The following is a 27,951-nucleotide window of genomic DNA, read 5'->3' as shown; positions in this document are numbered from 1 at the left end:
ACAAAGTACTGTAATACTTTTAATTATGACTTTACACTTTTATACAAAAATTACTTTGATACAGATGTTTTCTGACCGCTGGATCAGAATTCAGTTACAAAATCAAAAGTCTAGAAAGAAGTTCAGCTCTTAAAGCATATAGGCAGCGGGCAGGAAATTCCAGTTTAGAATCCTTTATACGTATTTCTATTCCTTTTATTATCTTGGTCCTCTGAGTAATACACAAATACATACACACACACACACACACACACACACACACACACACACACACACACACACACACACACACACAAATACACATATATATCTGGTCCCTTTTTCCTTTCAGGCCGATTTTGCTGTCTTTATTTTACAATTCATAGTCCTTGTGATATGATATTAGCGTTCCCTGTAGAGTACAGCCTTGGATGGGTTTTCTATTTCTTTGCAGTGGGTAATTTCCATTTTTGCCACAAGAAATTATACTTGAAGCTTCATCCAGTCCTGTTGATGTCTATCCAAGGCCACCAGGCCACCCGCCCCAACAAATTTATAGTATGCAGTCGAATAAAATTTAAGGGGCATATTAGTGTCATTAACTGTCTTAATACTTTACATTGCACCTTTTTATCCCCTTTTTGAAATACGCATTTTCCCTTTATTTCCTACCTGAAATGTTTTGTCAAATCAAAAAAGACACTGAATATATATCATTTGGTGTGCATAGATATCAGTAAAGTGCAAATAGTGTTTGGTTAATAAAGCTTTACAATGTGATTTCCCTGTTTATGTACGACTTGATCCAGTCTTTGTTGCATGTAGAAGAAAACAAATCAAGTCAGTCACTGCTGTTTGTATTAAAGTCCCGATCTGTTTATGGAAGTCCATCTCTGGTATCAGTTCTGCTTCATCTACATGATTTTCCAGTTTGCTCCTCCGTCAAACATTTCTGACGAACCCATTGCAAACGATGCATCCACTGGAATATCGTTCTCTCCCAGCTGCTTGGTTGTACTTCCTCTGCCACTCTGGTGGGGGGCAGTGTTTCTGTTGCGCTCTACTTCTCATCCACCACAAAGATTTCTTCAGGGATCTTCTCCTCTGAGTCAGAGCGATCTGACAGCTTGTCCAGGTACTCCATGTCGTAGAATCGCTCGGCAACACACTGGGCTGTCAGACGGGCCTCGGGGTCGTGGTCCCAGCAATCGTCTATGGCGGCGCACACCATCTGGATGCCCTGCAGGGGGAGTGGTGGAGCACAGATATAATCAGTCAATAATACTGACTTGGGGGCCGGTCTGACTGTGACAGCATATCATCACCTCAAGCTGAAACTATGAATGTTCATGTGTGTTTATGAGTTTCCATCTGTGTGTTTATTTGTATGTTGATCTGTTTGTGTGTAGCAGTGTGTTTTCTACCACATAATACATCAGAATTATACACTCAGTTGCCAGTTAATTAGGTACACCTAGCTAAAACTAATGCAGTCTAATACATCTAATGTATTGCATGATACGGACAAGTTTTGTTTTCTGTATTATTATCTCCATGTGTTGATCAGTATAATGGTGTAAAACCATTGGCAGGAATGCATATCACGTCACCCTCCACAGGGTACTTTTAACAGAAAATAGCTACTGCTCTCGGATAATCATCATATTTACTGTATCTTTCCTTACTAAAACAATGATAACCACCATGTTTTTGTATATTAGACTACCACATATTGTAACGATTTAACACAGCAAATGTTTTGACACAGCAAATGTTTTGACACAGCAAATGCAGACAGAAGCTTAAGGCGCAAGCGCATTCGGGTGTTGCCAATTAACTTTTGAAACTTTAATGTGTGTCATGACGTCACGAAACAGGTCAATGTCCAAAAAAATCCCCAATTTAGGCCAAATTAAATGAGCAATCTACCTATGTTTACCCCTTTGCTGGCCTTACACCAGTGTGAAAATAGACACAATTATTTTCAACTGCAAGAACTTTCCCAGGAGACAAAGAAGCTTGACTGGCAGAACTAGGAATTAAATTTAGCTCCTGTACAATAGTTACAGGTCCCTGCTCTGAGAGTTGTACTTTCTAATGGTTCAGGAACTTTCAGGGTGTAGTTTTCAGGGCTGAACATCACTGATTGGTCGAACACACACAGCGGCTGTTACAACTTGTGTACAGCTTCTTTTATTGGATGACATTGGCATCACTATTGGGACATTGGATCGACATTTCTTATTAATGTTAAAAACAAAGTTCTGTTTTCAGCTCGCTGACTGGTTATAAAAAGACAAAGAGAGAGAGTACGTTCAAACGAGCTGCAGGCATTAATAGAGAATGAGAGAGAGCTAGCGAGTTAATAAAACTTTTATTTGCTAATTGTTTCATTGTGGCTATGTTTTAAAAGTATACTATAAAACACTTAGCAGATTGTCTACTTTGGTAGACAGCTGTTCTGGAGCTTTCGGTCTGCGTCTCCCCCCCTCCATGTCTCCTATTCATTCATTACATCCACAGAAACATCAGAGGCAACAATACTAAATACTGCAAACAGAACAAGATGACTTCATTTGACATCATATCTGAGTAGATTTTAACCATACTTTAAAAAAGTATAAATACATTTTAACTCTAAACTAAAAGGGCCTCTTACTGTGTGGTTGATCCAGCTGTCGGGGATCTCAGGTCTTCCTCTGTCTCGGAGGACGCTGTCCTTCATACTCTCGACACACGGATGCTCCCTCAGGTTCCCAAAGGGTGGCTCGTACTCTTTCACATCTGCACACGCAAACAAGAGAAGTTCAGAAAAATTAGCCTGTGACCTTAACAAACGGGTGAGCTGTTTTATTCAGGCAATACACTTTGAAAGCTGTAGTGAAAGATACTGCTCAGCTGAAAAGAGATACTAGATCAGATGGCAGTGCCCCACAGCGCACACATCAACAACACCTCTCAAAGGATTCACTGTGCGCTCTAAATTAAAACTGCAGGTTGCAAACTTTAAATAGCACTGAAGCAGCACAAACAACTAGAAGAATCCTGTGCTGCTGATAGAGGGGCCGAGGGGGAGATTTGCTGAAGAGAAACACTTATTATTATCACATTTTTACCCTTAGCGTCAAGGAGCTTAAAGTATCTCACCAACACAGCTCTGGCTTTGTGTCAGCTCTCTTACACAACAAAATCCAGGGTGCTTGTCAAAGGCAATTTACCAGTTGAGTTTACTCAGGGCAAGATTTCAAAGCACTGGCATGGAGAATATAGTCCGGAAACTGCGGGTCAAGAGTTTCCAAAGAGACGGTTTATCTTACACGAATTCATGTATCCTCGGAGTAAAACAACAAATCAAATTCCAATTTGCTTTGAAGCGTGGCGGGCTCATACAAAAGAAAACACCAGTTTCAGAGAATCCACCGAGATAAGAGAAGCCCGATGAGGCACATGACTGTGTGAAGAATGTTGAAGTGAATAATTAGCTCGAGCGGATTTTCAGTAATTAAAAGATGACCAGGAGATGAAATAGCAGTTTGAGAATCACACGGCATTCCGCAAATAACGCCTCGGCAAAGACAGAAAGAAGCCTTCAGACTGAAAACAGACACAATTTACACTTTTCTATTTTTAGTCTGCTTTAAATTAACTGTCAGTGTTGACTGTTATTGGACACAATTATCCCTCCGCCCTATATCTATATCCCTATACCTAGAAGACAGACATGTACTGCTAGAGTACATACACTACATTGTTATTGCAGTTTTCAGCTTTAACTACAAGCTTAAACTTGGCTGTCTGTGTTCTTTAATTAATTAAACATTAATCTTAACTGACTGGTATTTAGGTTGTTACAGGCTGTTTAGCTGCTTTTAATTACTCTAATGTAATGTAGAGGTATTTATTTTTATTTGGATATATGATTTATATTTCTATTGTAGTGGAACCTGTTTCTGTTGTTTATTTAGTTACAGTTTATTTTTCCTAAGCGTGCAGATGTTAAACAAAGTTAAAGCTGGACCTCGTTGCGCTCTCAGTTGCTCAAACAATACACCTACAAGACACTCACTGGTTGCGTAATGAGCTGGTGCTATAAGTATTATCTGGCTCCAAATACACACAGATTGCAAAATTGAAAGAAAGGCACAACGGAGATTTGTCCTGTGCTTTCCCATCTGTAAATCTGTTCCACAGAGTTTACATGACTGGAACAAAGCAGCGCCAGCCGGAGTCAGCGGGCTCTGGAGAAACCCGTCCAGTCACGACGACAACATGCTGTCTCTGCACATGAACTGACACGTCTTGTGTGTAGATGACTAAATATGCAGCATGAAAAAAGGGTGTGATTGGAGTAAACTACTGGAATAGTATATATTTTTTAGGATGAACCTCAGTTTTAAAAGAGAGAAATGTTACAGTACAGGAAGTTATGAACGCCACAGACAGGAATTGGAGGCTTCTGGGAGACAGACTAGTGCAATAGGAGACTCTTTTCAGAGGCTGAAACTTTTTTGGCAAGCAAAGTTGCTCTGCTTTGGTACTAAAGCTTAAACACTGCCCCACCCAACCAGCATTTAAGAGAAAAGGTGACAGCTGTTTCTTTTTTGTTTTGACAGGTCCAGGGGAGTGTATAATGTGTGCTACGCTGCAAATCCACGTTGTAAACTGTTTTGCAAACATGTTTATGTGTTCATCTCAGAACAACGGCTCCAAAATATATGAATCTGAGCACTTTGCAGTGTAAACAACAGTGTTATTCCAGGATGGGAAGATTGGCCAATCCTGTTCTAAAAAGGACAGATGGTTTTACCAGGCAAACCTTAAATTAAACTCTGAACTAGCAAAAGCTATTGAAAACACAACACAGGGTGAGGGAGGAATGCTGCGGTTTGCAAAAGTCACACACGGCATATTGACAAGATTTCTGCGAAGCAATATAACAAGTTCGGCACGGTAACAATGTGGAACTTACACTATGTCTCCTACGACAGCTGACATGTTGTGATGTGAATTTTGCAATGCAAGCACATATTTCATCCTTAATGTCTATTTTCCATGGCAGTTGTCAGGCATGCCTGTAGAAACTGTCTGGGAGTCTGCAGCCAAAAGAAATTCTGTTAAATTTAGCTACAACGGCAGACTGGGGAAACATCTCAATGAACGTCGGTTCAGGAGCTTTTTGCGATATACTGTACATTCATGCCAGTCACGTTGCCATAGTGACGAAATGCCCTCTTTCAGGGAATGACCAGGTGCTGCACCTCATTGGTTTGTCGTTCATTAACCTTTGACTTGTTTTGATTCAGATGTTAAGGTCAAACTGCAGCGAGGAGCCAAACAGGACCAAAACATAAATGAGAGAAACGAGCATAATCCATTCCAGCGTGTGAAATTTGTGTTCTGCTGCCCTTCCAAGTTAACATTTCTGTCTAATTATGCTCAACAAAGCGTAAGCACTGAAAAAAAGAACAGAAGTCCTGTCACCTAAACACATAAATAATTCAGAAAAACATATCCACACGGAGTTTCGACATGTACTTGGAAATAAATCAGTAATGTGATCACAATAACATTGTCTGTTTGTCGTAGTCTGTCTGAGTCTGCAACAAAAGCTCAACTAATCTACTCCCAGCCGCCACTGCTGGTTTTCATTAGGCCGCGGTGGCTGTGACACTTGTTTGTGCTCCTCACAGGTTGTTAAAGTCATTTGCTACAGATGTATGCATGTACAATACACGTTAGCAGAGCTTAATTTTGGACATATGGCACTGGCTTACTCTGGAGGCTTATCCTACCATTAACTGATACATGCCCTAACCTTCACCTAACCCCATTAAAGAAGACCAAAAGAAACTATTTTAGCTCATGCTGGATGCAACTTCAGTGAAACCAAATTGGGCACACACATTTTGTCCCAAATTCATCCACAATCAAGTGGTTTGAAATCCAAACTTTGTCCCCAAATGTGGATTATGGAAGACCCCACACATACACACACATCATACCATCGGGCCCTCCAGTCCTGGAGGAGTTGATGGTCTGACATCTGGAGAGCAGCTGCCCTAACCTCTTCTCCTCTCCAGTCTAGCCCAACCTCTCCCTCCAGGGACTGAAGGCATTTCTCAGTCTGCAACTCCACATTCAACACCACTCCACTATTATCCCCCTACATAGCCCCACCCGCCTGAGGAACGCCCTCACAGACTTTCCAAGCCCTAAATCTGGACCAGCTAAATTATACAGGAGAGACATTTTAGGGAACAGAGTCAGAGATAAAAAAGGCCTGAGCCTTGAATCTAGCTTTTTCTTCTCTCCCAGGTGTGTTGATCTCTGTTTCCCTCTCACTCTAACTCTTCCTCTGTCTGTATAGTCTTGGAAGATAAAGAAAGCAAAGTGATGGCTCATGGCTGGATGACTGTTGCTGTCGACAGACGGCTGTGTTCTCCTCGCCTGGCGGATCTCAGATCAGACCACGGCCCCAGGAGCTGTGACAGAGCGGCTATGTGGCTGCTTGCCACTGAGACGCAGCGCACTGATCAGACATCTGTCTTCCACAGACACACACACAGGCAGGTGGCAACAGACAAGAGAGACAAGAGGAAACCAGGGCTTCACCCCAGTCATTATAATGATGCCCTAGGATCTGTCACTCTGAATTTCTGTGTGTGCACACGTGTTTCATATTTTGTCTCAAGTGAGGTGAGTACTCAGGGTGTCATTAGTGACTCACCGATCTCCAGGGATAACTTGGCAACTTCAGCAAAAACAATAGACCAACAGCGTGAAAGCATGAAACTCTCTGTAAACACTTCAGTTTTACTCTCATGGTGCTCTCATTCCCAAATCAATACCAGATCTCTGCCAGAACACTATCTGCAAGGAGATTCTTTTTTTTGCTACCAGTGAAGCAAAACCAAATTACTGCATCTCATTTACGCAGCTTATTCTTTCCACCTTCCTCAGGGTTTATCAAGGTAGGAGGCTGGCTGTGTTTGTACAACATTTTAACCTCTCAGCATGACAACGTCTCCTTGAGTTTTGGCCTTAATGAACTACAGATTTCACCCCTCTGCTCGTCTCGGAGAGATGCCAAGTCTAGAAAAAGTAGAGGGTGGAGAGATATACAGAAAAAAACAGAAAATATTCCAGCTGCTTCCATCTATAGTCTATTATGGTCCAGGTGTGGGATGGGAACCCCTCTGCTTCCCCTCTCTCCAGTAAATCTATGCTAGCCTGTCCTCCCTATCTGTCTGTGCCGGCGTGAGTAAAGCTGGATGGCTGTCTACAGTGTTACAGTGCAGTGGGAGAGTAATTAACTGCTGCCTTACCTGCCTGAGGGTAGGAAGAAAAAGACAGACAGAGAGAGAGGGGGAGAAAAATGTAGATAAACTGAGCTGAAAGTTTTGAAGCAGAGAATGACACAGTTTCTGTGCAAAGACAGTCAGAAAAATGTGTTCAAACTGGGTCCCAACAGTGTGTCTGTTTGTGGAGATGTAAATAAATGCGCAGTAAAGGAATGAAAGACTCTGAAATGAACTCAGAAATGAATGAAATGGGTGTAGGAGAATAAGTGGGATGAATAAAGCTGTTGTCCATCAAATCCCTCAAGAGGAAATCAAGTGAACGCTAACCTTTATCCAGTGAGCCTGGATTCGTTTAGTCCGTCTCTACCAACATGTATCCTGTCTTTTCCGCTCTCATGAGACATTAGCCGCAAACATCCTCATTTAAAGGAGACATCCATTCTTACACGCTCGCTCTGAGAACAGCACATCTTGAGAACTGTGCTCTTTGCAAAACAGGAAATAGACTATTTTCTTCTCAAAGGTGTACCCGCAGGGCACATATATTCTTGCTGGTGGGAAGGAAAAGCAAGGGGGATTGTGGGTCACTCAGCCATGTTTTTTCTTGAGAGGACTCTTGGGCAGCGTAACTGTGCGATATACTTCAAGGAGGCCCCCTGGGAAGATCGGTGGGGCAAAACAGGAAAACGCCAAAGTAGAAGCGTTCATGCCCGAACCCGGCTTTCAATCACTGCTCTGACACAATGGAGACAGGAGCAGTCACAGAAACAAGCCGGACCACAGAGACACTAAAGGGAAGTGAAAAACAAACGACTGAGTGTCGACATGAAATACTGCCCTGCGGTTTGCCTTCAGATAATCAACCATTTCTATTATTTGCACATATCCTGGCCTTGTTTTTGCTACAGAATGACAAACACAAGCAACGGTGCATTAGTAAAGTGAAGGCTGATCCTTGAGACTTCTACAAGATGGATTGTGTGTTTGACAGTTTTAGATTTTGTTCCCACAGTGAGTAATGGGTCGTGGACGGCACACACATAAGTCCTGTCCGTGTCACACATCCAGTAAGTGAACTCAAGGTGGAGTCGGTCACTGCGCTCCTAATTGTTAAAGTCATCAATGTGCTGGTATTCCTTAGAGGTCAAGCGAGCTGCGGAGGCAATCTTTCTTTTTACAGTATTTCTGAGGATATTTACACAGGCCTCAAAGGGAATTTCATCAATCAGTGCTTCTATTGATTTCCTTTACACTGAACCGGCGCAGGCTAATCCCTAATTTACCAAGGAAAATGCCGTTATCTCTATTATTAACTAAAGTAAAGGTCACAAGTGCTGTTTACTGTGTGTACAGTGGGGGCACCACCAGTCAGGCAGTCAGAAATATCCCATTTAAAGCAACAAACACGACTGATCACAATAAACACTCATAAAACCTCAGGCAGCAAAGTGGAATACTGATTAAAGGAATAGTTCAACATTTTGGGAAATACGTTTAGTAGCTTTCTTGTTGAGAATTAGAGAGGAAATCCATCCCGCTCTCATGTCTGTCAAGTTATTCTTTTACAGGGGGTTATACGCTAGACTATTTTTTCAGCTGGAGGCAATGACTTTATGGCGTCTCTGCTGGCTTCCTGGCAACCTCCCGTTGAAGACATGACCCTGGGAAGCCATTGCGTCTCGCCTTAGAGGTGCTGATAACCTTTTAAATTAACCTAAAATAACCTTTCAAGACAGGCTAGCTGTTTCATTCGAGTCTTAATGCTAAGCTATGCTAAAACTATTACTAGAGTCTTTCTGCAAAATCTATAAAGGAGTTGTTGTTTTTTGTGCAAATTTTATTCATACACTTGATCTTTAAGTAATGTTTTATATCAATGAATAATTCATTTAAAGCTTAATTAATCCATCTACTTAATGTTGCTCAATCTAAAAAGGCAAAATGTTTTGATCAGGTCTCAGTGGAGGTTTTGATATCTCATGGTACGACTGCTCTACTAGGCAAATGTGATGAAATCATTTGGCATAAAAAGTGTTACAAACAGGTTAACATTTAAAAAAACCCACAAAATATGAGGTCTCAGCAGCTTCCATCAAAAGTTGCTGCATTAGCCTTCAAATTAAAATATTGATCTAACACTGCCATGAAATAATTTCTCTCACTGCGGCACAGCAGCTCTTTTACTCAATACTAAATTCTGTGATTGCGATCTACCTCCGACAGCGCAGTCGAGCCTCTGATCAAAACATTTCATCCTACAGTCGTTTGTGTCTGATTGCGTCTTACCCCCAATTGCGTTACACCTGGAGATGATCTCCCACAGTACAAGAGCCATTGAATACACATCAGCCTGTTTGAAGGATTCGATGTTTTCTAGGTTGATTCTGGACTCCAAGACCTCTGGGGCCATGTACCTGGCTGTTCCCACCTGAGAAAAACATAGAGAAAGGGATTTATATGTCATTAAAGACCATGATACCACAGATGATGTAAATGGTAAATTGATGTATAATACTGTTGTGTATGGCTTTAAGGGGAGCTGGTAATCCACACACTTAAATCACTGTTTTTAATCAATGACTACATTTTTGCCACTTAACAGGAGTTGTTTGGGTGAAAAAGCATAGCTAAGTAGACCATCTTAGCAGTAAGAGTTGTTTACCTGCATTAATCAAGTGACAGGTGGTAATTTTGCGCTGCAGTAAGATGTCATATCACATTTATCTGAATTTTAAACATGTTTGATGTATAACATAATTGGAAAAACAAAGGTAGCTCTGGGCTCAACAACACGCTGCTTGTCTTCCCATAATTACAACCTTGGACAATGTGTTCACTAGCGCTTCCTGGAAAATGCACTGAGAGCATTACAATGCATTAGGTGTGCTATGCAGCAAGGTGAGGCCTTTTCATAATGACTAATTTTCATAACAGAGTCTAATATGACTCTGGCCTATTACACCAGCGTAATGAGTCCATTAAGAATCAATCAAGCCTGTTTGTCTTGTGAATATAATAAAATGACAACCTAAGAACACTTCCAGCACTATTTCTATCTGCATTAGCCATCTGGGGCCAAGATATATAGGGTGCCAAATATTAAAAGATGGTGTCCCTGAGTGATGAGGATCAGAAATGAAAACCTCTGATTGATAGCACAGCTCTTTTTAGGGTCTAATAAATATCTTTAAAGAAATATATGACAGGACTTGGTATGGCCTGTGTCAGTGGTGCCAGCAAAAAGAGGAGAGAATTTTATTTTAATCTCAGAGGGGATCAAAAGCCAAGTAAAACCAAATAAACCCCCAAATTCAGGATTAGAAGGCTTTACCTGCCCACTGTTGGCCAGCTCATCCACAGACAGACTGTTGTCCAGGCGGAGGGCGAGGCCAAAGTCACACAGGCAGCAGGTCAGGTCGTTTTTCACAAGTATGTTGGAGCTCTTAATGTCCCTGTGTGCGATGGGCACCTTGTAGCGACCGCAAGTAGTGTGGTCACTGTGAAGGTGCGCCACTCCACTCGCTAGCGAGCCCCCCAGCACCCACAGGTCGTGCCAGTTGATAATATGGTGAATCAAGTACTCCTGGAGGTTCCCTCTTGGATGGTAGGCTGTGATCAGCCAGTACTGTCTCTGCACCTTCCTTTCCTCTGCTGTCAGGAAGTGAAGCACATTGTCATGTCTCAAGTCTGCGTCTGAGAAAATTTCTTTCTCACTCTTCCAGGAGGCGTACTCCTCATACTGGAAAATCTTAACAGCCACTGTCTCAAAGCCCTGCTCCTCGCTGACTGAGGAGCCCTGCTTAAGCTTGGCTTTGTAAACTTCTGCAAAGCGTCCTTTTCCAACCTGCACATCCAGTTCAATGGGCAGCAGCTCTGTGTTGTGGTTGAGGTTGTTGGCGTGTGTGGAGCTACTGTCTGAACCTTCGTCGTCTATCATGATGGCGCGAGCGTCACTGAAGTCCAGCGGGGGACCCCTCCTGCGCTTGGAGCTGGCTTGCCGCTGGCGGTAGACCCGATAACAGTAGAAGGAAGTGATGACGACAACAGCCACAACGAGCAGAGGCACCAGGCTCACTAAGATGACCGCCACCACCTGGGAATCCATGTCTGAGGGAACAAAAATCAAAAGGATTAAGATGATGATCATGACAATGTGCAATGTGAAGGTGTCGCTTGTACTGACAAATATAGTCAACTCTGAAGTTCTCCTTGGCTCTATAGAGCATTTTAGCATCTTTCAACACATTGTTTTGGTTTTTACGGATTTACTGTTTGGTTCATTTCTCACACATCTACCTCCTTTCCAAATGCAGCAGGCAGCTGTTTTCAGCAAAAATGCTCCAATTAACCCATTGTACACTTTAAGCAATGGGTAGATTCACTTACTTGCACAGAAGATCATGTAAAATGTTTAAAAGCTCCAGAGCAGCTACAACATGGAGATTACATTGTCAACCACATTTGTATAGTTTAAAATAGGTTTAATTAATGGGAGATTTTATTATTCTCTTGGATTTTAGTTAAGTTCTTTCTAAACACTGTATTTTTCCACTTGTGCTTCTTTTGGAACGATTATATATGTAAAACAATTTGTCGCCCACAATATAAAGAAATTAAACTCAAATTCCGCCCCTGCAGATCAGCATCTAGCTAAGAGTAAAGTCATATTCTCAGAGCAGCAGAGGAACCTGACCCATCCCTGTGGAATGTCTATAAGCATCAGAGAGCTAAAGTTAGCGTCTGGGCCACAAAGGCAAACTGCTCCAAACCCTGACCCAGTCAACCACATATTGTGTCTCTTTATAGTGCATGTCTGATTCTTATAATTTAGGACATGGTGTGTCTGGGAGCTGCTTCGGTTTTGGCAAACAGTGAAAGTTTATGCTTGTACTGTGTTTATGGTCCAGTTTTTGAAGCTGCAGCCATAAAAGGAGACCTATAAAAACAATATCACCAGACACAACATACTAAATGAGAAAACCCCAATTGGTCTGCAGTTTGACGGGTTCTAAATTTAATCATTTATACAGTATGTCGTCTTGTCTAGAGTGCCACACAACTTTCCTAAACATTTTCCATTTTAAAATGGCCAACTTTTACACACTTTCATTTTTAAATCTAGTGGAAGATCTTGGTTGTGGGGCAGTTTGAAAGCAGAAATGTGCTCACAAGACAAATAGGGAAGGCATCTTGCTGACTGCCCAGTCGAACCCTCTGGTTCCCTCTAATTTTTTTTTTTTTCTAAACAGGAAACCACATGTCTGAAATCCTCAGCATGGCCCCAGCCAGTTTGTTTTTATTTTCATAGAGTGAGAAGCTATTTCTCACAACAAACCTGTCCCTGTGCCTCCCGGACTCGCTCAGCTTTGGCCAAAACCTTCACTTAAAGTATGAAATATTGAATGTTTGGAAGAAAAGGCTCTGTGAGTGGCAAAAATTGTGAATTACAGTGAGTCATAATGTTAAAATTGAGGGATTGGGATGCTGTGCCCGGTACTCAACAGAAAGGCTGTTTTGATCCAGAAACCCAACAGTAATGTAAAAATAACACGCTCCGTCAAAATACCCAATTGGTACTGGATATAGTATTGTAATTTTTGGTGTGTAGAATTGTGTTTTTGTTATTATTATTGCATATTTGTCTAGCATCACAAGCTTTTTGTTCTCAAGTTAAATCTTAACTTAAATGTTTTTATCCTTCTTGTCATTTCCATCACTTTTTGTATGTAACACCATTAGCACATTTATCAGGGTAGCAGTGCAATGGCGTGCACAGAGGTGGATGTTACCATAGAAACTCTGAGGTATTTCATCTGGTATGTGGCAAACAACTCACTATTTCCTGTAACGGCAGCAACTGTGGACTATACAGCAGTGGTTCTACTGCCTTGTTTCTATAATGTTAAGGGAAATCTGACTGAATCTAACCCCTCGGCAAGCATTAAGAATAACTTTAAAGAAATACCCAATTTTCACGCTGATGGCCTTGTGTGCTTATGTAGGTCATATAGAGGCATCAGTATTAAATTGAGACTGTTTCATAACCAGTTAAAAACTCCTTGTCATAGAGTTAAGTAATGGCTTTGAGATGTTTCGTGCAATGTCCTGTCAGCTATGGGGAAAAAAATACTGTAAATCAGATCTCAGTCAGAAAAGTGCTTTGCATAATGGGACACTGGTCACTAGCTAGTAGAGGAAGAGGTAGAGTCACCCACATTTACTGGTACTGATGCATTGTAGTTGTTATTTCTCCTTGAGCAGCTTTATTACAACACTGTCTCATGTTAGTCACTGAGACGTTACAGGGAGACCAGACATTCTCAAGAGTACGAGAATGTATTTCCATTACGTGGTTTGTACTATGCAGATGCTTTCAATTTGGCTCTCTGTGCAGAGCCAGGTCTCGGAAATGTACCTCGGTGTTATTATTGCCTGGATGCTGTAGTCAAAATACATCTGATTCCAGGGCCAATGTTGTAACTGGAGTCTACAAGCCAATGTCTCCAAAAAGCTGTTTGTAATCATGTATCTGGAGATCATTACAGTGCACACGTGTTAGCATTCATGCATGACGCCTTACATGACAAGCTGATAGAAACTGGCATAATATTATTAGGCCATGACCATGACTATGACGTTACCATGTTATGTTGTACAAATGTAAGATCTGAAGAGTCCTATTTTTACATGCACTGTTGCTCTACTGTGAAAGAAAACTACCGACACAAGAGCGAGATAGACTTGTCGGAAATGCATTTATCTGCTTTTTTTGCGTGAGTGTTAGATGAGAAGATTAACTTAGCATAAAGGCTGTACACAGGCGGAAACAGCTAGCCTGATTTTGTTTTGGGTTTTTTTGCTGCTAGATGGATTTTGTTACTTTGTGACAGAGGCAAGCTAGCTGTTTCACATGCTCCAGTGTTTATGCTACACTAATTTAAAGGGGAACTTGGCAACTCTAGCCATTTCTTCGCTGGTTTCCACAACGAGCTCCCCCTACAGCTCTGGTACGTATATTTCAAAACACTATCGTAAAAAAAATCACTTGCGGCACCCTCCTCCCCCTCACTACCGCTGCTGATATGCATTTGTTTCCAGGCAACTGTTTTGTGTGGAGCAATGTCTACCGAGGTGGGTAATACATTCATCGTCGCTTGTTCTTATAGCCGGCGTGACTATCCGGTATTGAGGGGGGCGTGTGCGTTTATGTGGAATTGCCGTTAAGCAGTTTGCGTTTCTCGCTCGTTCTCGCTTCTCGTGATACTTCCTATTTCCAACTTAACGGGACAGTAGTCCCAAAGTTGCAAGCTTGGTTTTCCACCTGGGGACACTAGGGGGAGCAGGGACAGTCACCATTAACACCAGAACAGGCCATTTAACCATCCAAATGATTTCTAAACGGGTTTATTAAGTTGAAAAAGTTGCCAAATTCCCCTTTAAGCTAAGTGGCTGCTGGTTGTAGCTCCATATTTAATTTCTCAAAATGTTGAACTATTCCTTTAATGTCAGGAAGAGGCAGAGTTTATTGTCATTGCATGTTATGAAACATTAATAATATGGTATTTCACAATAGATGCATCTTACCAGATCACTATTATGCTATTTTAAAAAGGCACAATTGACAAAAAATACATCAGATAAAGACACTCACTAAGCTGAAGAGTGAATTGAAATAAGGGATTATTAGGTGACATAATTGTGTCTTAACTTACTGGAGTTAAAGAAGATATGCTCATTGCACTCATCCTCAGAGCAGGAACAGATGAAGAATTGTGAGCCCATGCCCTTTATTTCTTTCATCTCGCACTTGCTGTTGTTGTAATCCTCCAGGACCAAGCCATAGAGCCTCTGAGCTGGGTTGTGGCAGACTGTATCAAAGGTGATGTTGTCATCTTTCTTCCTCCTTGGAAAGATAAAGCACACATAGAAAATACTGCCATTTACTGGATTAAGTTTGTAGTCTTTGCTCACAACTATTTTGGCAATAAAGTCCCCTTTTCAGAGATCTGTATTAACATGTAACAGGGCAATGATAGCAGATCTACAGTTGTGCAAATAATGCAATTTTTCAGCTATACAGCAAAAAGCGGTAACTGTAAATGGCATATTTGTTTCTTTCAGTGGTCCACAGCCTCAGCATTATGCAAATGACTGCAATACAGAAGCACACTTACAAACAGGAAACAAGAAAAACCCTGAACCTGCACAAATATACATATTTAAATTGTGTTTCCCTGCTGTGCACCATTGTGAGAAACATTTTAAAGAGGTGCTGCTGTCCATTTTAGCTGACCTCAGCTCATAACATGCCCGTAACATTGCAAATATAATGAGAAACAGCAGCAGTGCAGCCTTAAGCTTTTAACACCAACACAAATCTGCTTCCTGCTGCTTCTCACATTCAGAGTCAGATTCAATGATGATGGGCAGTTGGAAGTTCATGTGCCATCATAATCCAGTCATCTGTCTTAACCAGAATGTTGACTGACAAAGAACTTTTAGGGGAAGGAAATGATGACCGGTCCAATTAAGGAGAATGCACTGTGCCCTCGTTTCCTCACTTCTTTGTAAATGTTGTAAGACTTAAGTACCTTAATTATTCAAGTCTAAAACCCTTTTGCATCATAACTCCTGCTTTAATTTATATAGAAATGTGGTCCAGCCATTGTGTTTTGATGAATGGAGACTTACCAGATACTGACACACACATCTTGTTTATCCGGACAGATGGATGTGATGTCACAATCCACCTTGCATCTCCCTTTACCTGCGCAGCTTGTTGCTTGCACATCACAGAACTTGCACAGCCTTTTTAGCTTCATTATACTGGCTTCTGTAAAAAAAGGAAGGAGAAAGGAGGAGAGGAGAGACAGTGAGTTTTCGCTCTTAAAACAGACTCAAGCTTGTTTCCTTATGTGCAATTGGATTAAATAAGCAACATTTGACTTCAGAATTGGCCAACACTAACTACTCAGGAATGCAGAACACTTCAATGATGATCAATAACAGGAATATTTATTAGCATGCAAAAAAAAAACTAAAATTGAATTAAAGGGTGGGAGTCTTTTGGAATTTGGCACTAAGTAGAAGCAGATATTCAACATAACCACGAAAAAATCTAAACTATTTCATCCTAGAGGGCTGGACAGATTTTTCCCCTGAACAATAAGAGCAGCGTGCAGTGGCATCCACCTCCTTTGGTCTTGTTCAGACTTGACTTTGCCGGCAGGCAGACCCATATCAGTGAGACAGACAGGATTGTGTGATGAGTGCCTGTGGGTTTGATAATCATCTAACGAGACAACTGCCAGACAGGCAAGAACAACAAACACAGGAAACACGGATGCATCTCCTCGCTGAGAAGTCTCTAATTTGTCAAGCCGATGAGTCGGCTCACCATCTTGAAAGTGTTGTGCCAACTCTGTTCATAAATATCAAAAAAAGAGGGCGACCTTATGTATCAGTGTCTATGAATGTTTGGAGGGAGACAGAAATGTGTGTACGTGTGTGTACGTGTTAGTGAATGTTTGCCTCCTTGCAGAAATCCTCCGACTGCAGTCTGCATGCATTGAGAAGCTGTTAATGATAAAAATCTGCCAGGCAGCATGCCTCTGTTTGGCGTAGAAAGGAGATATGAAGCAACAAGGAAGCTGAACAATCTCTCTGCTTTTCCTTTGCCTCAAGGGAGGACTCCCCACCACATAAAAGTACGAGTGGAAAGTGGATCTTGTGGCTTTAAGAGTTGGAAATGATCCTAAAAAAGAGGATATTCCAAATTTCCCAGGATCAATTTAGCACCAGTGGTTCAGGGAAGAAGACAGACAATCCCATGTGATTTTGTACAAGTGAACACAACTTAGACTCAAGGGGTGAAGATAAAGTTAGGCCACTTGCTGTGAGTCTATTGAGTAAACAGAGGTTGAAAAAATAAATTTCCACATGATGACAACTCCTTACAGGTCTTCAAAGGCCATGAAAACAAAAACGAAATTAAAAGTCTAACCCGAAAAAAAACAGAGGAAATTAAATAACGACACAGTGCTCCATGTGACAGGAAAACCGCACAACCGCACAACCACACTGCAACCGTACGCACACTCCATGTGCACAAGAGGTGCACCTGTTGTTTGTACCAGAAAACACAACTCGAGACCAAACCAAAAGAGAACATGGCTTAATTTCTACTTGTCTAGTTTAAAGATTACCTCCCTGAAGACGCACTGTGAACAAACGTGTGGTGTATCTGAAAGCGGTAGCAGTGACAAGAATTCATTCTAATGACCTGAAAGTGAGATGTTTTAGATCGGGAAGTGAAAGCAGACGTTTTTATGAAGAAGTTTGTTCAGTAACCATTCGCCCCTGACTTCACACCAACTTGAGGAAAAGTTACTGTGTGTATGTGTGTGCTCTTAACCCGGCACAAAAAGCCTACTGTGTTATTTAACCCAGTCTGCCCGGGTGGGGCTAGAGCTGCAGTTTGCAGCAGCAGAAATAACGTACAACCTGCACCGTGAAACAGCAGCAAATCTACAGCACTGTACTCTGATGACACCCTGCTCCTGCTGCCTCTCACAAGACACTTTTCACAAGAAGCTAACAGGATATTGCTTTCTGGCCTTGTCTTAACGGGTGAGACTCCCAAATAAAAACATCAAAATATTATACTTGAACTCCAGACTAAACTACTTGACAGAGCAATTTAAAAACTCTGCCTGCCGGGCTGGTGAGGTGTTTTGAAGTAAATCAGCTCTGAGGGGATAGTCCATGCCTGAGTGCTGGTGGTGGGAAGGTGGTTGAGCCGGAGTAATTATATCATTAGAGCAACTCCTCTGAAAGAGCATGTCATTTAAACCCAGGAGGCGGGCTATGGAAGGGATGAATGGTAGTAATTGTCACCCAGGGCTACATATAATTGCAGAGAGGGGGAAAGAGGATTAGGAGCAGCCAAAGCCACTTGGTGCCGCTGGGACTGAGTCTTGAGACAGATGAAGGTAAAGCAGGGCTGCTAGACCTGTTAGCAATGTGGCTACACATTAAAGATGGAGATAACACATTCTGAGAGGGGGGTTAAAGGCTGTGACTTCCAACAGGTGATGTCCTCTCAAGAGCCAGACACACACACACACACACACACACACACACAGTGTAAACAGACATTAATTTCAGGAAGACATGATTAGCCGTGCTAGCAAGTAAGACAAAGACTTGTTGAATATGGCTAAATAAGGTGCGCACTTGGGCAGATTCTGTTGTTTTTATCAGTTTATTTAAATTAAAAGCGTTAAAATGTTATAATGTATTACAAGCCCGTGTAAAAAAAAAAAAAAAAAAAAGCTGTGTGAAAATAATGAGTATAAGTTTATCATATTTTCCCAAAAGGAGACAATTTGTGTGACTTTGTAGCGCTCGATAACGGCTTCATGCATTCTCCTCGAACGACTGCGCAGCTGTGATAAAGGGGCAGCCGCGGCTTCCACAACTTTCCTACAAGTTTAGAGTTCAACTCACCCGCCTCCACGAGCAGAATACTACCAAAGAGTATCGCTCCACACCAAAAAGCGGAAAACCGAAGTAGCTCCATTTAGAAACGGACTATACACTCCTCTCTTTCTCATTAATTTACCGAAGAGCCTTGACTACGGGTTAATATCCAGACTCCGCGGACTTTTATCGGTCCGGCTGTAAGTCTTCACAGCTCCGGGTAGGAGGAGAAGCAGAGTAAACACACCAGGCAGGACTTGCCCTATATGACTCACAGTATGTGCACTTTTCATGAAACAGGAAATCTTCAGATGGGTTGGACAGTTTTTTTTTTTCTCGTTTTTTTTTCTCTCTCTTCTTCTTCTTTCTACTTCTCAGTCATGCTCATGTGGCTCACAAAGTCTCGAACCATGTCATTAAAACCCAGCAGAGTAAGACTTGAAATGACATGCTCTAAAATAGCTCAACCAGAGGCTTCACCTATAGCCTGCAAGTATATGCAAACACAATGATTTACTTCAAAGTAGTCACAGCTTTCAGATCTTATTTAGAGCTGTCAAACGCTTGAGCTTCTGCTCATGTTTAATTTCAATTTTGACTCACTAAACTCATTTATTGCAAGTCACTAAATTACATTCCTCTTGCTTTATGTTTTTCTGGAGAGGTTCCAGGCTCTCGGTTAATCACGGATGACATAAGAAGTGGCGAGAGTCACTCCATATCTCACAGTGTTGGTTTTTATTGAAGACACACAGAGGTTAAGTCCACTATAACACCCATAAATTACCTGACTATTGCCGGGGCTTTTGCAGACATGTGTTTTTGCTCTGCATACTCGAGGCGTGATGTCAGGTTTCAGTCCTGACCCCGTGACCCTGGAGCTTATAACTCTCCACACATTACTTCTACTCCTTCTTACACCATTGCCTCACTGAGCTTTTATAACAGCTCTTGTATTGCTTTTAGTGAGCCTGTTTTAACATACTGTCGGTGTAGTTTAGAAAAAGATGGCTCCTTAACTCCAGAACTTGCCTTAGAATTATCAGTTATCTTCAGTATCAAAGTAAACCTTTGATAGCTGGGTACATTGCAAACAGGAATTAATAATAACTAATTTGCCAAAACAAACAGGCTTAAAAACAGGCTATGTTATCTCAGTTTTGGTCTACATGTTTGGCATTTTGTTTAGCTCATTTCACTGACTGTATTTTACTTATGGCTCTGCGTGGATGTGGGCGGTTGGGCGTGTGTTTGTTTAAGCTTGTGTGTCAGGCAGCCGTTCAGCACTGTGAGATGGGGTCCAAGCCACAAGGTGGAGATCCGACAGCGCTGTAAGTCCAGGACGGCCGTTCCCCACTGACCTCAGCACATGTGGGCTCCCAGAGGGTCACAACATCCTGCTCACTGACCACAACACCCAAACAAACGCCTTTATGACTTCACTTTATCTTCACTTCATTTCAGCAGGAAACACACAACACTCCTGTGTGCCCAGAAAAGGCTTACTCTATTTATTCATGATCTTTTTTAGTGTTACTGCATGTGCCTCTTTCACTCTAACTAAAAGTTAGAGTGAAAGAGGCCCCTTCACAAGTTTCTCACTGTTCCCCCACGCCTTTGAACGTTTCCCAGCCCCCACATCATAGCACAAACACAAATTAACAAGTGGTAGGCAAACATCCTGAGTGGTATTATGCTCAATAGCAGGTGCTTTGGCGTTCCTGTAAACTGCCCTGGTCGAGTGGAAAGGTAAACAGAGCAACCTGACGACAAATCTCTGGACACAGGCCTCGAGATAACACCGCTGGCAAACAAGTGCCGCGCTGCAGCACATTACAAAGGTGCTCGGAGATGTCAGTCTCTTTGCACTTTGCTGTGGTCTCCGCAGGAAAGAAAGTGGAAACACAAGTACCGTATCTCTCCCACATTCAGGATTATATGCATATACTGTATATCTTATAAGATCTTAACCCCGCACTGAGTGCCAACTGGAGGTGTGCCACATAAGAGAGGTTGCACCGGGACATTGAATCATCAGTCAGTGCAAAGCAGAGGCACGGCAAGTATTGCAAAGATAGAAGGATGCTGAATTGCTGTTATAAACAGTGAATTTACGGCACTTAGGATAAAAAGTTCAACCGTGAATTAATTTTCTCCGGACAATAAGTCGACCATGTTTGATTTCAACCTCTCGAGAGCGTTTCTATTTTAGATTTTGTGTCAAGTTGTTCTCATTAGAAAGAAGATTGTTGTTTTAGTTTGAAGGTACATGGTGCTACACTCTTTCTACTGTATCAGATTTATTTTTTTCGGTTCATGCACTGCACACCATTTTCTTGGTAACTAAAATTATACTTGGCAGCACATTGCACAAGGGATGCAGCTTCTGCCTTTTTAAAAGTAAAGCCTGAGAAATGCTAATTCTAAAGCAGGGTTTTTTATGTTATTTATAGTGTTGCAGATTGTATTTTTAGATATCTTTTAGAAAGCTGTTGCAACGGGCCAAAGGGCCAGAAAAATATAAGATTTTGTTGTTTTTTTTCCTCAAGGAAATTGTTGATATCAGTTTTGCAGGTCTGTTTGTCTTAGCTGCACGAGGTAGGGAGCTAACAGAGGGGCTCAAACATCCAAATATGTTTGGCTTTAAAAGAGGATTAGTTTTAAGAGCAGGTGAAATCTGATAATTAATCCAGTTTTTCAGCCAGGTTAAAAGTGTATTTCATTTGTCTGTCCTTTCTCTTTACCATGTGCACTGGCATTGGATTTTAGCCATCACACATACCCATGTTTAACCAAGGATTAGATGTTAATATCTTTTGTCCACTGGCTGTAAAAGCAAGCAAACCTCTGGATAACTGCACCCACTGCCTGCCAGCCACTTGATGCTGTCTGTCTTTGTAAACCAGTTTCAATCAAGACTTTGTTACTGGATAAAATGCACAAATACAGATCATGCCAAAGGCAAAACATCATTAAACACAGCACTTGAGTCCCACAAGCTCGGGCATGTGTGTGTGCACAGCAGAGAGAATTGTAATACAACTTGCAAATTGGTTGTGAGAATAGTGGCACAAAACAATCACGTAATTTTAAGTCACCGCCTTCTTCGGTTACATTGTGCATGAGTGAGGGGCCTGCTTACGTAACTGGAATATGAAATGTTTTTCTTTCAGATTGTGGAGGCCTTTTTTCCTCATGTGCAGGGCTTGTTTTGGATGTCAGTCTGTCAGTTGAATGTGCATCAGGATGTGCCTCTTCAAGCCTTCAGATAGCACGCTCGCCCCAGGGAGTTCACATCATCCCTCACAGTATTACAGTAACACTGCACAACATAAGGTGAGAAAGGTAAGTAGTCTGTCTGTCTGTCTGTCTGTCTGTCTGTCTGTCTTAATATAGCATGCATGCAAACACGTCTGAATAATGTTAAAGCCATAGATACATGCAGAAATCCAGGCCATATATGGTAAATATAGCACTATTAAACAAACCTCAGGCTTTAAAGTTTGTTGCATGCACCTTACCACAAAGTTTGCCAAAAGAGCTAAGTATTGAGGAAATCTGACTCAACAGAGCTTGCATGGGTTTGTTTGCCACTCATACAAACACACATAACAACGCTCTTAGTGGTACAGATGCAGAGTCATACACAATAACTCCCACACTCTCACACAATGAATTGGCTCAGTTTTCTTTGTGCCATTGGTGAACCTAAGGAAGTTGCAATGGCCTGACAACAACAGCCTCTCTCTGTCTTCTCCTACCGCTGTGAACAGGCTCGGTCCCTCAGACGCTGTGAAGGAAGGGAAAGTTTATCTTAAAAGCGCCAAAGGTTACAACCTTCGGTATCAGGACACTTTTAGGGCTATTGTTCTCTGTTATACATCGATAGGTGTCCAAAACAGTGCCAAAGCTTGTTTTATAAAGAGAAAACATTGCAAGGGGGAAGCACATGTGAGCAATTGCTGTAGCAATGTGACTCCCATCTATGTGTGACAAGGAACATCCTGTTGCTTGGCGGGTTGATGTGTGAAGATGTGAGTGACAGATGTAAGGTCAGATGAGGTAGCCTACTCTTAGCTGTACATACTATGTGTTTTTATATAAGCCTTGCATAATTACCACGCTGTATAGGACACAAAACAAACTCTTAACAAATCATTTGAGCATTTTATGGGGCTGATTGTAAAATGGTAAAATCACTTGTAGAATATTTGCTATTAATTGGCATACATTGTGAAACTGAAAACAACACCTCATGCTAAACGTAGATCACAAAGCAGCAAAAAGAAGAAACAGAAAACAAAAAAGGCTAGCAAAAACAGATGGAGTAGATAAAAAACAACAACCCACATCTTCCTTCCTCTCCTGATAATGATTGAAAACTATCTTTTTCCTTCGAGCATAATGCCACACATCAACCATTTCAGTGGCTTTCACCGCAGATTCATCCGAAGTATCTAATTGCTCCAAGGGGGATCATGCTGAAGATGATAGTCATGCCATTCACCAAACCTAGATTACAGAGAACGGACTCTTTAAGCAAAGAGGGAGAAGATTTAGTTGCTCTGCCTTCAATAAAATGTTTCAATATGTCCCTAATGTGGCCGAGGATACAGTTACACACAAACCCAATCAAAGTGTCTTGTGCTGTGAGGGACTAAGTACAGTATATCAAAGAATTTCATGCATACTAAAAAGGAAACATATGTATTGCATATAATCTCTGCATTAATGAAAGCCATGTGAGTTATAATACTGCATGTTTGCAGACCTGAGAAATCATACAACAAAGCTACTTTTTGGGTGGTTTAAACAGCCCTATAACATACAAAAGGTTATTATATTTCCTTTTTACTTTTGATACTTAAAGCTGCACTTAAATTGTGAATTCACTCACTCAGAGTGTTGCAGCTTTCATTATTTTTGTTTTTCGGCCTGCTACTTAACTGTTCTGGTTCACTGTCTCTCACTATTTTCACCAGAAAAGACTGACCAACAGCAGAAAGCCAGATATTTCCCTTAGGAATTTGTGATATAAACATAGCTTAAAATATTGGACTTACATTCATCAGGTGAACACAAATACAATCTAAATGAATTGCTAACATTTCAACTAAAACTATTTTTAGCTTAATACAGTAAGTTGTGTGTCATTGACTACATTTACATGCACACAATATTACGGTTTTTGCCCTTATTCCGAAAAAGACAACATTCCTACTAAGCTGTTTACATGGTAATTGAAAATGAATAGTCCACTAATATTCCTGTTTACATGAAGCTGTGCATACTCCAACTAACCTAACTGTTAATGACACACTGAACTTCCTACGGAAGAATTTCTCTCCTTTTCAAACTTCAGTCATGTTGTCCCTGTGGTAAAAGTGGAACAGCTGGAGCTGTGCAAACACACCCTCCCTCTTTCATTTGTTCAACCACCCTCTCCAAAAAGATTGGCGTTGACATTTGCGCATATCAAAAACCATGTTGATATCCAAGTCTTTAATAATGTTTAGAAGTAGATGCGTTTCTCCTTCAAACCAGAACCTTCGTGCATGCATCTCTACTCCAGCCTTGCAAACTTTGTTTATAATGCACAGAGCTGACTGTAAACAGGCAGTGTGTCGCAAACTGTTGTAAAAACCCCAAATGAAACGCATATTCCCAATGTACTGTATACATGTCCTGAAAAACCTGAATAATATTGGCATATCCCACATTTCTTAATCTGAAAATGCTCCCATAGGAATAAGGTCTAATTAGGTATATCCAAATGGAATATGCTGTTTACATGACCCTTATCAAATGCAGAATATTGTCATAACAGGAATAATAGTGGAACATTAGTGTGCATGTAAACATACTCACTGTTGTGTTTTGCAGCTTGCTACCCGTAAGTAGCCAAAAAATGATGGCTGAACCCTTTTAGCTTCCTCAGTTTCCGGGTGCTGGTATTGTTCATGTTGGCTCACTGTTACATACTATGACATGACTTACTAGAACAGAGACATTGTTAGTGTTATTAGTAACACCTGTGCTTTTCCTGCTATGACAATTTAAAATGACTGCTGTGAAAAAGGCCTATACCTTTCCTCAGGTTGTGGTTTATATATAAGGGTACATGTTTAATACTTTTGAATTGCTTTCAACTGTCCAATAAGGTAATGCTTCTGTAGCTACTCCTGCCCCTCTACTTGGTAAATGCAAGGTCAGCCAATATCAAGCTTTAGAAGTGAGTCCACTGAAGGTTTTAATACATAAACAGCATCCGCTTACAGTTGGCTCATTGTGAGATGTAGCTTGATGATTGCAACAATGACATGCAAGAGCCCGCACTCCAAATATGTTCAGTGAGCAACCCCAGTGATCATGGTTTCCCAAGAAACCCACTTCTGATAAACATTCAACATCAGAACGTTTGAAGGGCAAGTCCTCCTTGGTCTCAGCAGCCACATGCGTATTTACAAACATCTGCAGATTCCCCTTGATGAGACCAGAGATTCTGCTGTGTACTTCCCATGGGAAAAGCTGCGCCAAGATCAGGATGAAACAACATTCCAACCAAACAAGATACTCCACAGTAAAAATGGTAGCAGACAATATATTAATGTCACACAAAGCGCCCTCTCTACCCAGAGGGGCCCTTATGAAGTTGCAGGGACTCTTGAGAGGTTGAAGCAGGGACTTAATTGGAGGACATTAAAACAACATTTTAGAGATACCATAGGCAAAGTTAGACTAATGAATCGCTTTGCTGACATTTATCCTTTTATTTAGTCAGATTGTGGGTACTGTAGTACTTTTCTGGGAAATCCCAATTAAAATTGTTCTTAAAACAAGGCTGATATGATATAGACTTTTGGCTTCTACAGGAGCACTTTGCACATCCATGGCATATGGCATCTTTAAGGATATTCACTTGATAAAATATCAGCAGAAATTATTTTAAAAATCATATAATGCATCCAGTAAAGACTGAGGCACCCTGCAGCCATACTGAGCTTATAATTATCCAACACTGATGTGGGTTTGAGTCCACATCAACCCCTCCTCACCTTTTTTTGTCACTCCACTGCATATTGTCTAATATGCACAAACATCTTTAAAATAACCAATTAAGCCAGGAAAGATCAAATGAATTGCAAGTGAACTGCGCTCATACCACTAGTCAGCACCATGCAGCTATCTTTGATCTCAGGCAAACAGATGTGTGAGCTATTAGCTAAAAACACGAGCTGTATATTGAGGGAAACCTGACAAGCCCCTGTAACACTTCCTCTGACTGCAGTGCAGAGTGGTTGGGGCCAGTGGGTACATGTTGGGTGTGCCAGCACAGGAAGCAGCGCTCATCCTGTGCCACCTTCTGCTCTTGTTCCAGGCAGGAAATACCACCATGCCCCAACACTGATAAGGACAAGGAGCTGAACCATGGCCACGTGGTAAACGATGCCAGACAATAGAGGAACCATATACTCTCTGTTTATGTGTGCGTGGGAGAGAGAAAGATAGATTGATAGAGAAATATATTAGTACATGGTCATATTATACATGCAATGTGGAAATCCTGGTAACCATTTACATTACCCCCGCCCCCTTATCTGTGTGTGTGTGTGTGTGTTGTGTGTGTATATGTATATATATATATATATGTTTAGAATGATCTAAATTGTTTTCTCCCCTGTGATTATGACATAAGAACAGGTGAAAAAATGTTTTCCTTTTTTTTCATCAGTAAAAAGTAATAGGAAAAAAAAGGAAAATAAAAATTTTGAGTTACTTTGTTTTCATCAGTGAAAACAGCCCCCTATAACAACTGAAAAGTAAATGTTTGTTGTTGTAATAGTCACAGTGTAAATAGGATTAAAAACATTCAGGTTTTCTTAAAGTTGAGTTTTAATTTGTCCATGCATATTCCTGAACCCAAGGCACATACTATATTGTGTGTTAGCAAGTTATGTAACATTACTGCCATGTCTCTATTTTGGCTAAAAATTAATTTTAATCTGTGCTTTCACTCGCCTCTCAGGGCTTCCGTAGTAATACTAGGATAGGCAATTATTAGTTTTATTGCAGAGAATTAAATGAGAAGATGTTATGATTACATTAATTATGATCAAAAACTAGCAAATCAAATTTTTTTTTAACTCAGCCAAACATCAAGGAAGCGAAAGAACACAGTAGCAGCCAAGCTAATATTACTAACTAGTCCAACAGCAAGAAGAAAGCAGTCCAAAGAGTCCAATTCTATAAATATAAGTATAATAAGCATGTAATTGATAATTAAAATTGATAATTGATAATAAAAAGTAATTTAATTAATACATATAATAAATAATTATTTTATATTTCATATTCATTACAACTATGTTATATTATATTGTAAATTTTGACAAATACATTAATATACACTTAAAATAAAAAGTGTCATTATATCTTCTTGCAACATTATAGTGTGTTATAAAGCATTTATTAAGCATTAAACATGCATATAGTGGGGATAGAATTTGTTATATTCCACTGTTAATGCACAATATATTTAGACACTTGTCCAAACGTGTTTAATACCACTAACATCAACAGCGCTCAGCCAACATGTTCATTCTCTTGGCCCAGCGAGAAATATGTCAAACATTTTGAGATTCAGTTGAAATACATTGCTGTGACGTCAATAGTCCAAATGGATTTAATTTAACGCCTCATTCCATAAGCTTTTCCTGGGCCGAAACAGTCATTTTCCCTCGCCAGTTAGTAAATTTACCGTGACTGTGAACATGCATTTATTTTCAGCCACTCCATGGAAATTGAGGCGAAGCTCAGCTCTTGTGGATGACTTTGATCATGAAAAACCTGCTCGCAATTTCTTCCTTTTGCACAAACTGTGCTTGACATAGAGTGAGATTGAATCTCTATGCGTTCCCTCATAGCCTGTGCATCAACACAGCATGCAAATGACAAGAAAATTACAGCCCTCCTCTAATAGAGCCATTGTAGGCTTTATTCAGTACATCCACTGTATTGCAATTGCATATAGTGCAGCTAATGAGGCTCAGAACAGGCTGCTGATGGAATATTGTATGATATTCTCCACTGAATACAAGCTGCACAGATTTACAGATGTCAGGCCTGAATACTGATGTCTGTGTCTGCTGAATACACTTCTTCCAGATAAAATAATTTTTCCCATTTGAAC

At 40.9% G+C, this 27,951-nt stretch overlaps 1 protein-coding gene and 1 long non-coding RNA gene across 2 annotated transcripts; one reads left to right on the top strand and one right to left on the bottom strand.

Moving 5' to 3' along the window:
- Positions 1–6: 6 nt before the first annotated feature.
- Positions 7–19,033, bottom strand: LOC127358473 (TGF-beta receptor type-2). Its single transcript, XM_051391603.1, has 7 exons — positions 18,789–19,033; positions 15,972–16,113; positions 14,993–15,183; positions 10,612–11,387; positions 9,567–9,708; positions 2,639–2,763; positions 7–1,219 (listed from the first exon to the last, which is right to left on the bottom strand). The coding sequence occupies exons 1-7, from the start codon at positions 18,859–18,861 to the stop codon at positions 1,040–1,042; spliced, it is 1,629 nt and encodes a 542-aa protein (XP_051247563.1). The 5' UTR covers positions 18,862–19,033; the 3' UTR covers positions 7–1,039.
- On the top strand, positions 18,231–26,341 carry LOC127358498 (uncharacterized). The gene is made up of 3 exons (XR_007882436.1): positions 18,231–18,271; positions 21,935–22,106; positions 26,140–26,341. It is a non-coding gene; the product is annotated as an uncharacterized LOC127358498 (long non-coding RNA).
- Positions 26,342–27,951: the final 1,610 nt, after the last annotated feature.

This window comes from Dicentrarchus labrax, unplaced genomic scaffold, assembly GCF_905237075.1.
Source record: "Dicentrarchus labrax unplaced genomic scaffold, dlabrax2021, whole genome shotgun sequence".
NCBI classification, from domain to species: Eukaryota; Metazoa; Chordata; class Actinopteri; family Moronidae; genus Dicentrarchus; species Dicentrarchus labrax.
This window is presented reverse-complemented; position numbering and strand designations above follow the sequence as displayed.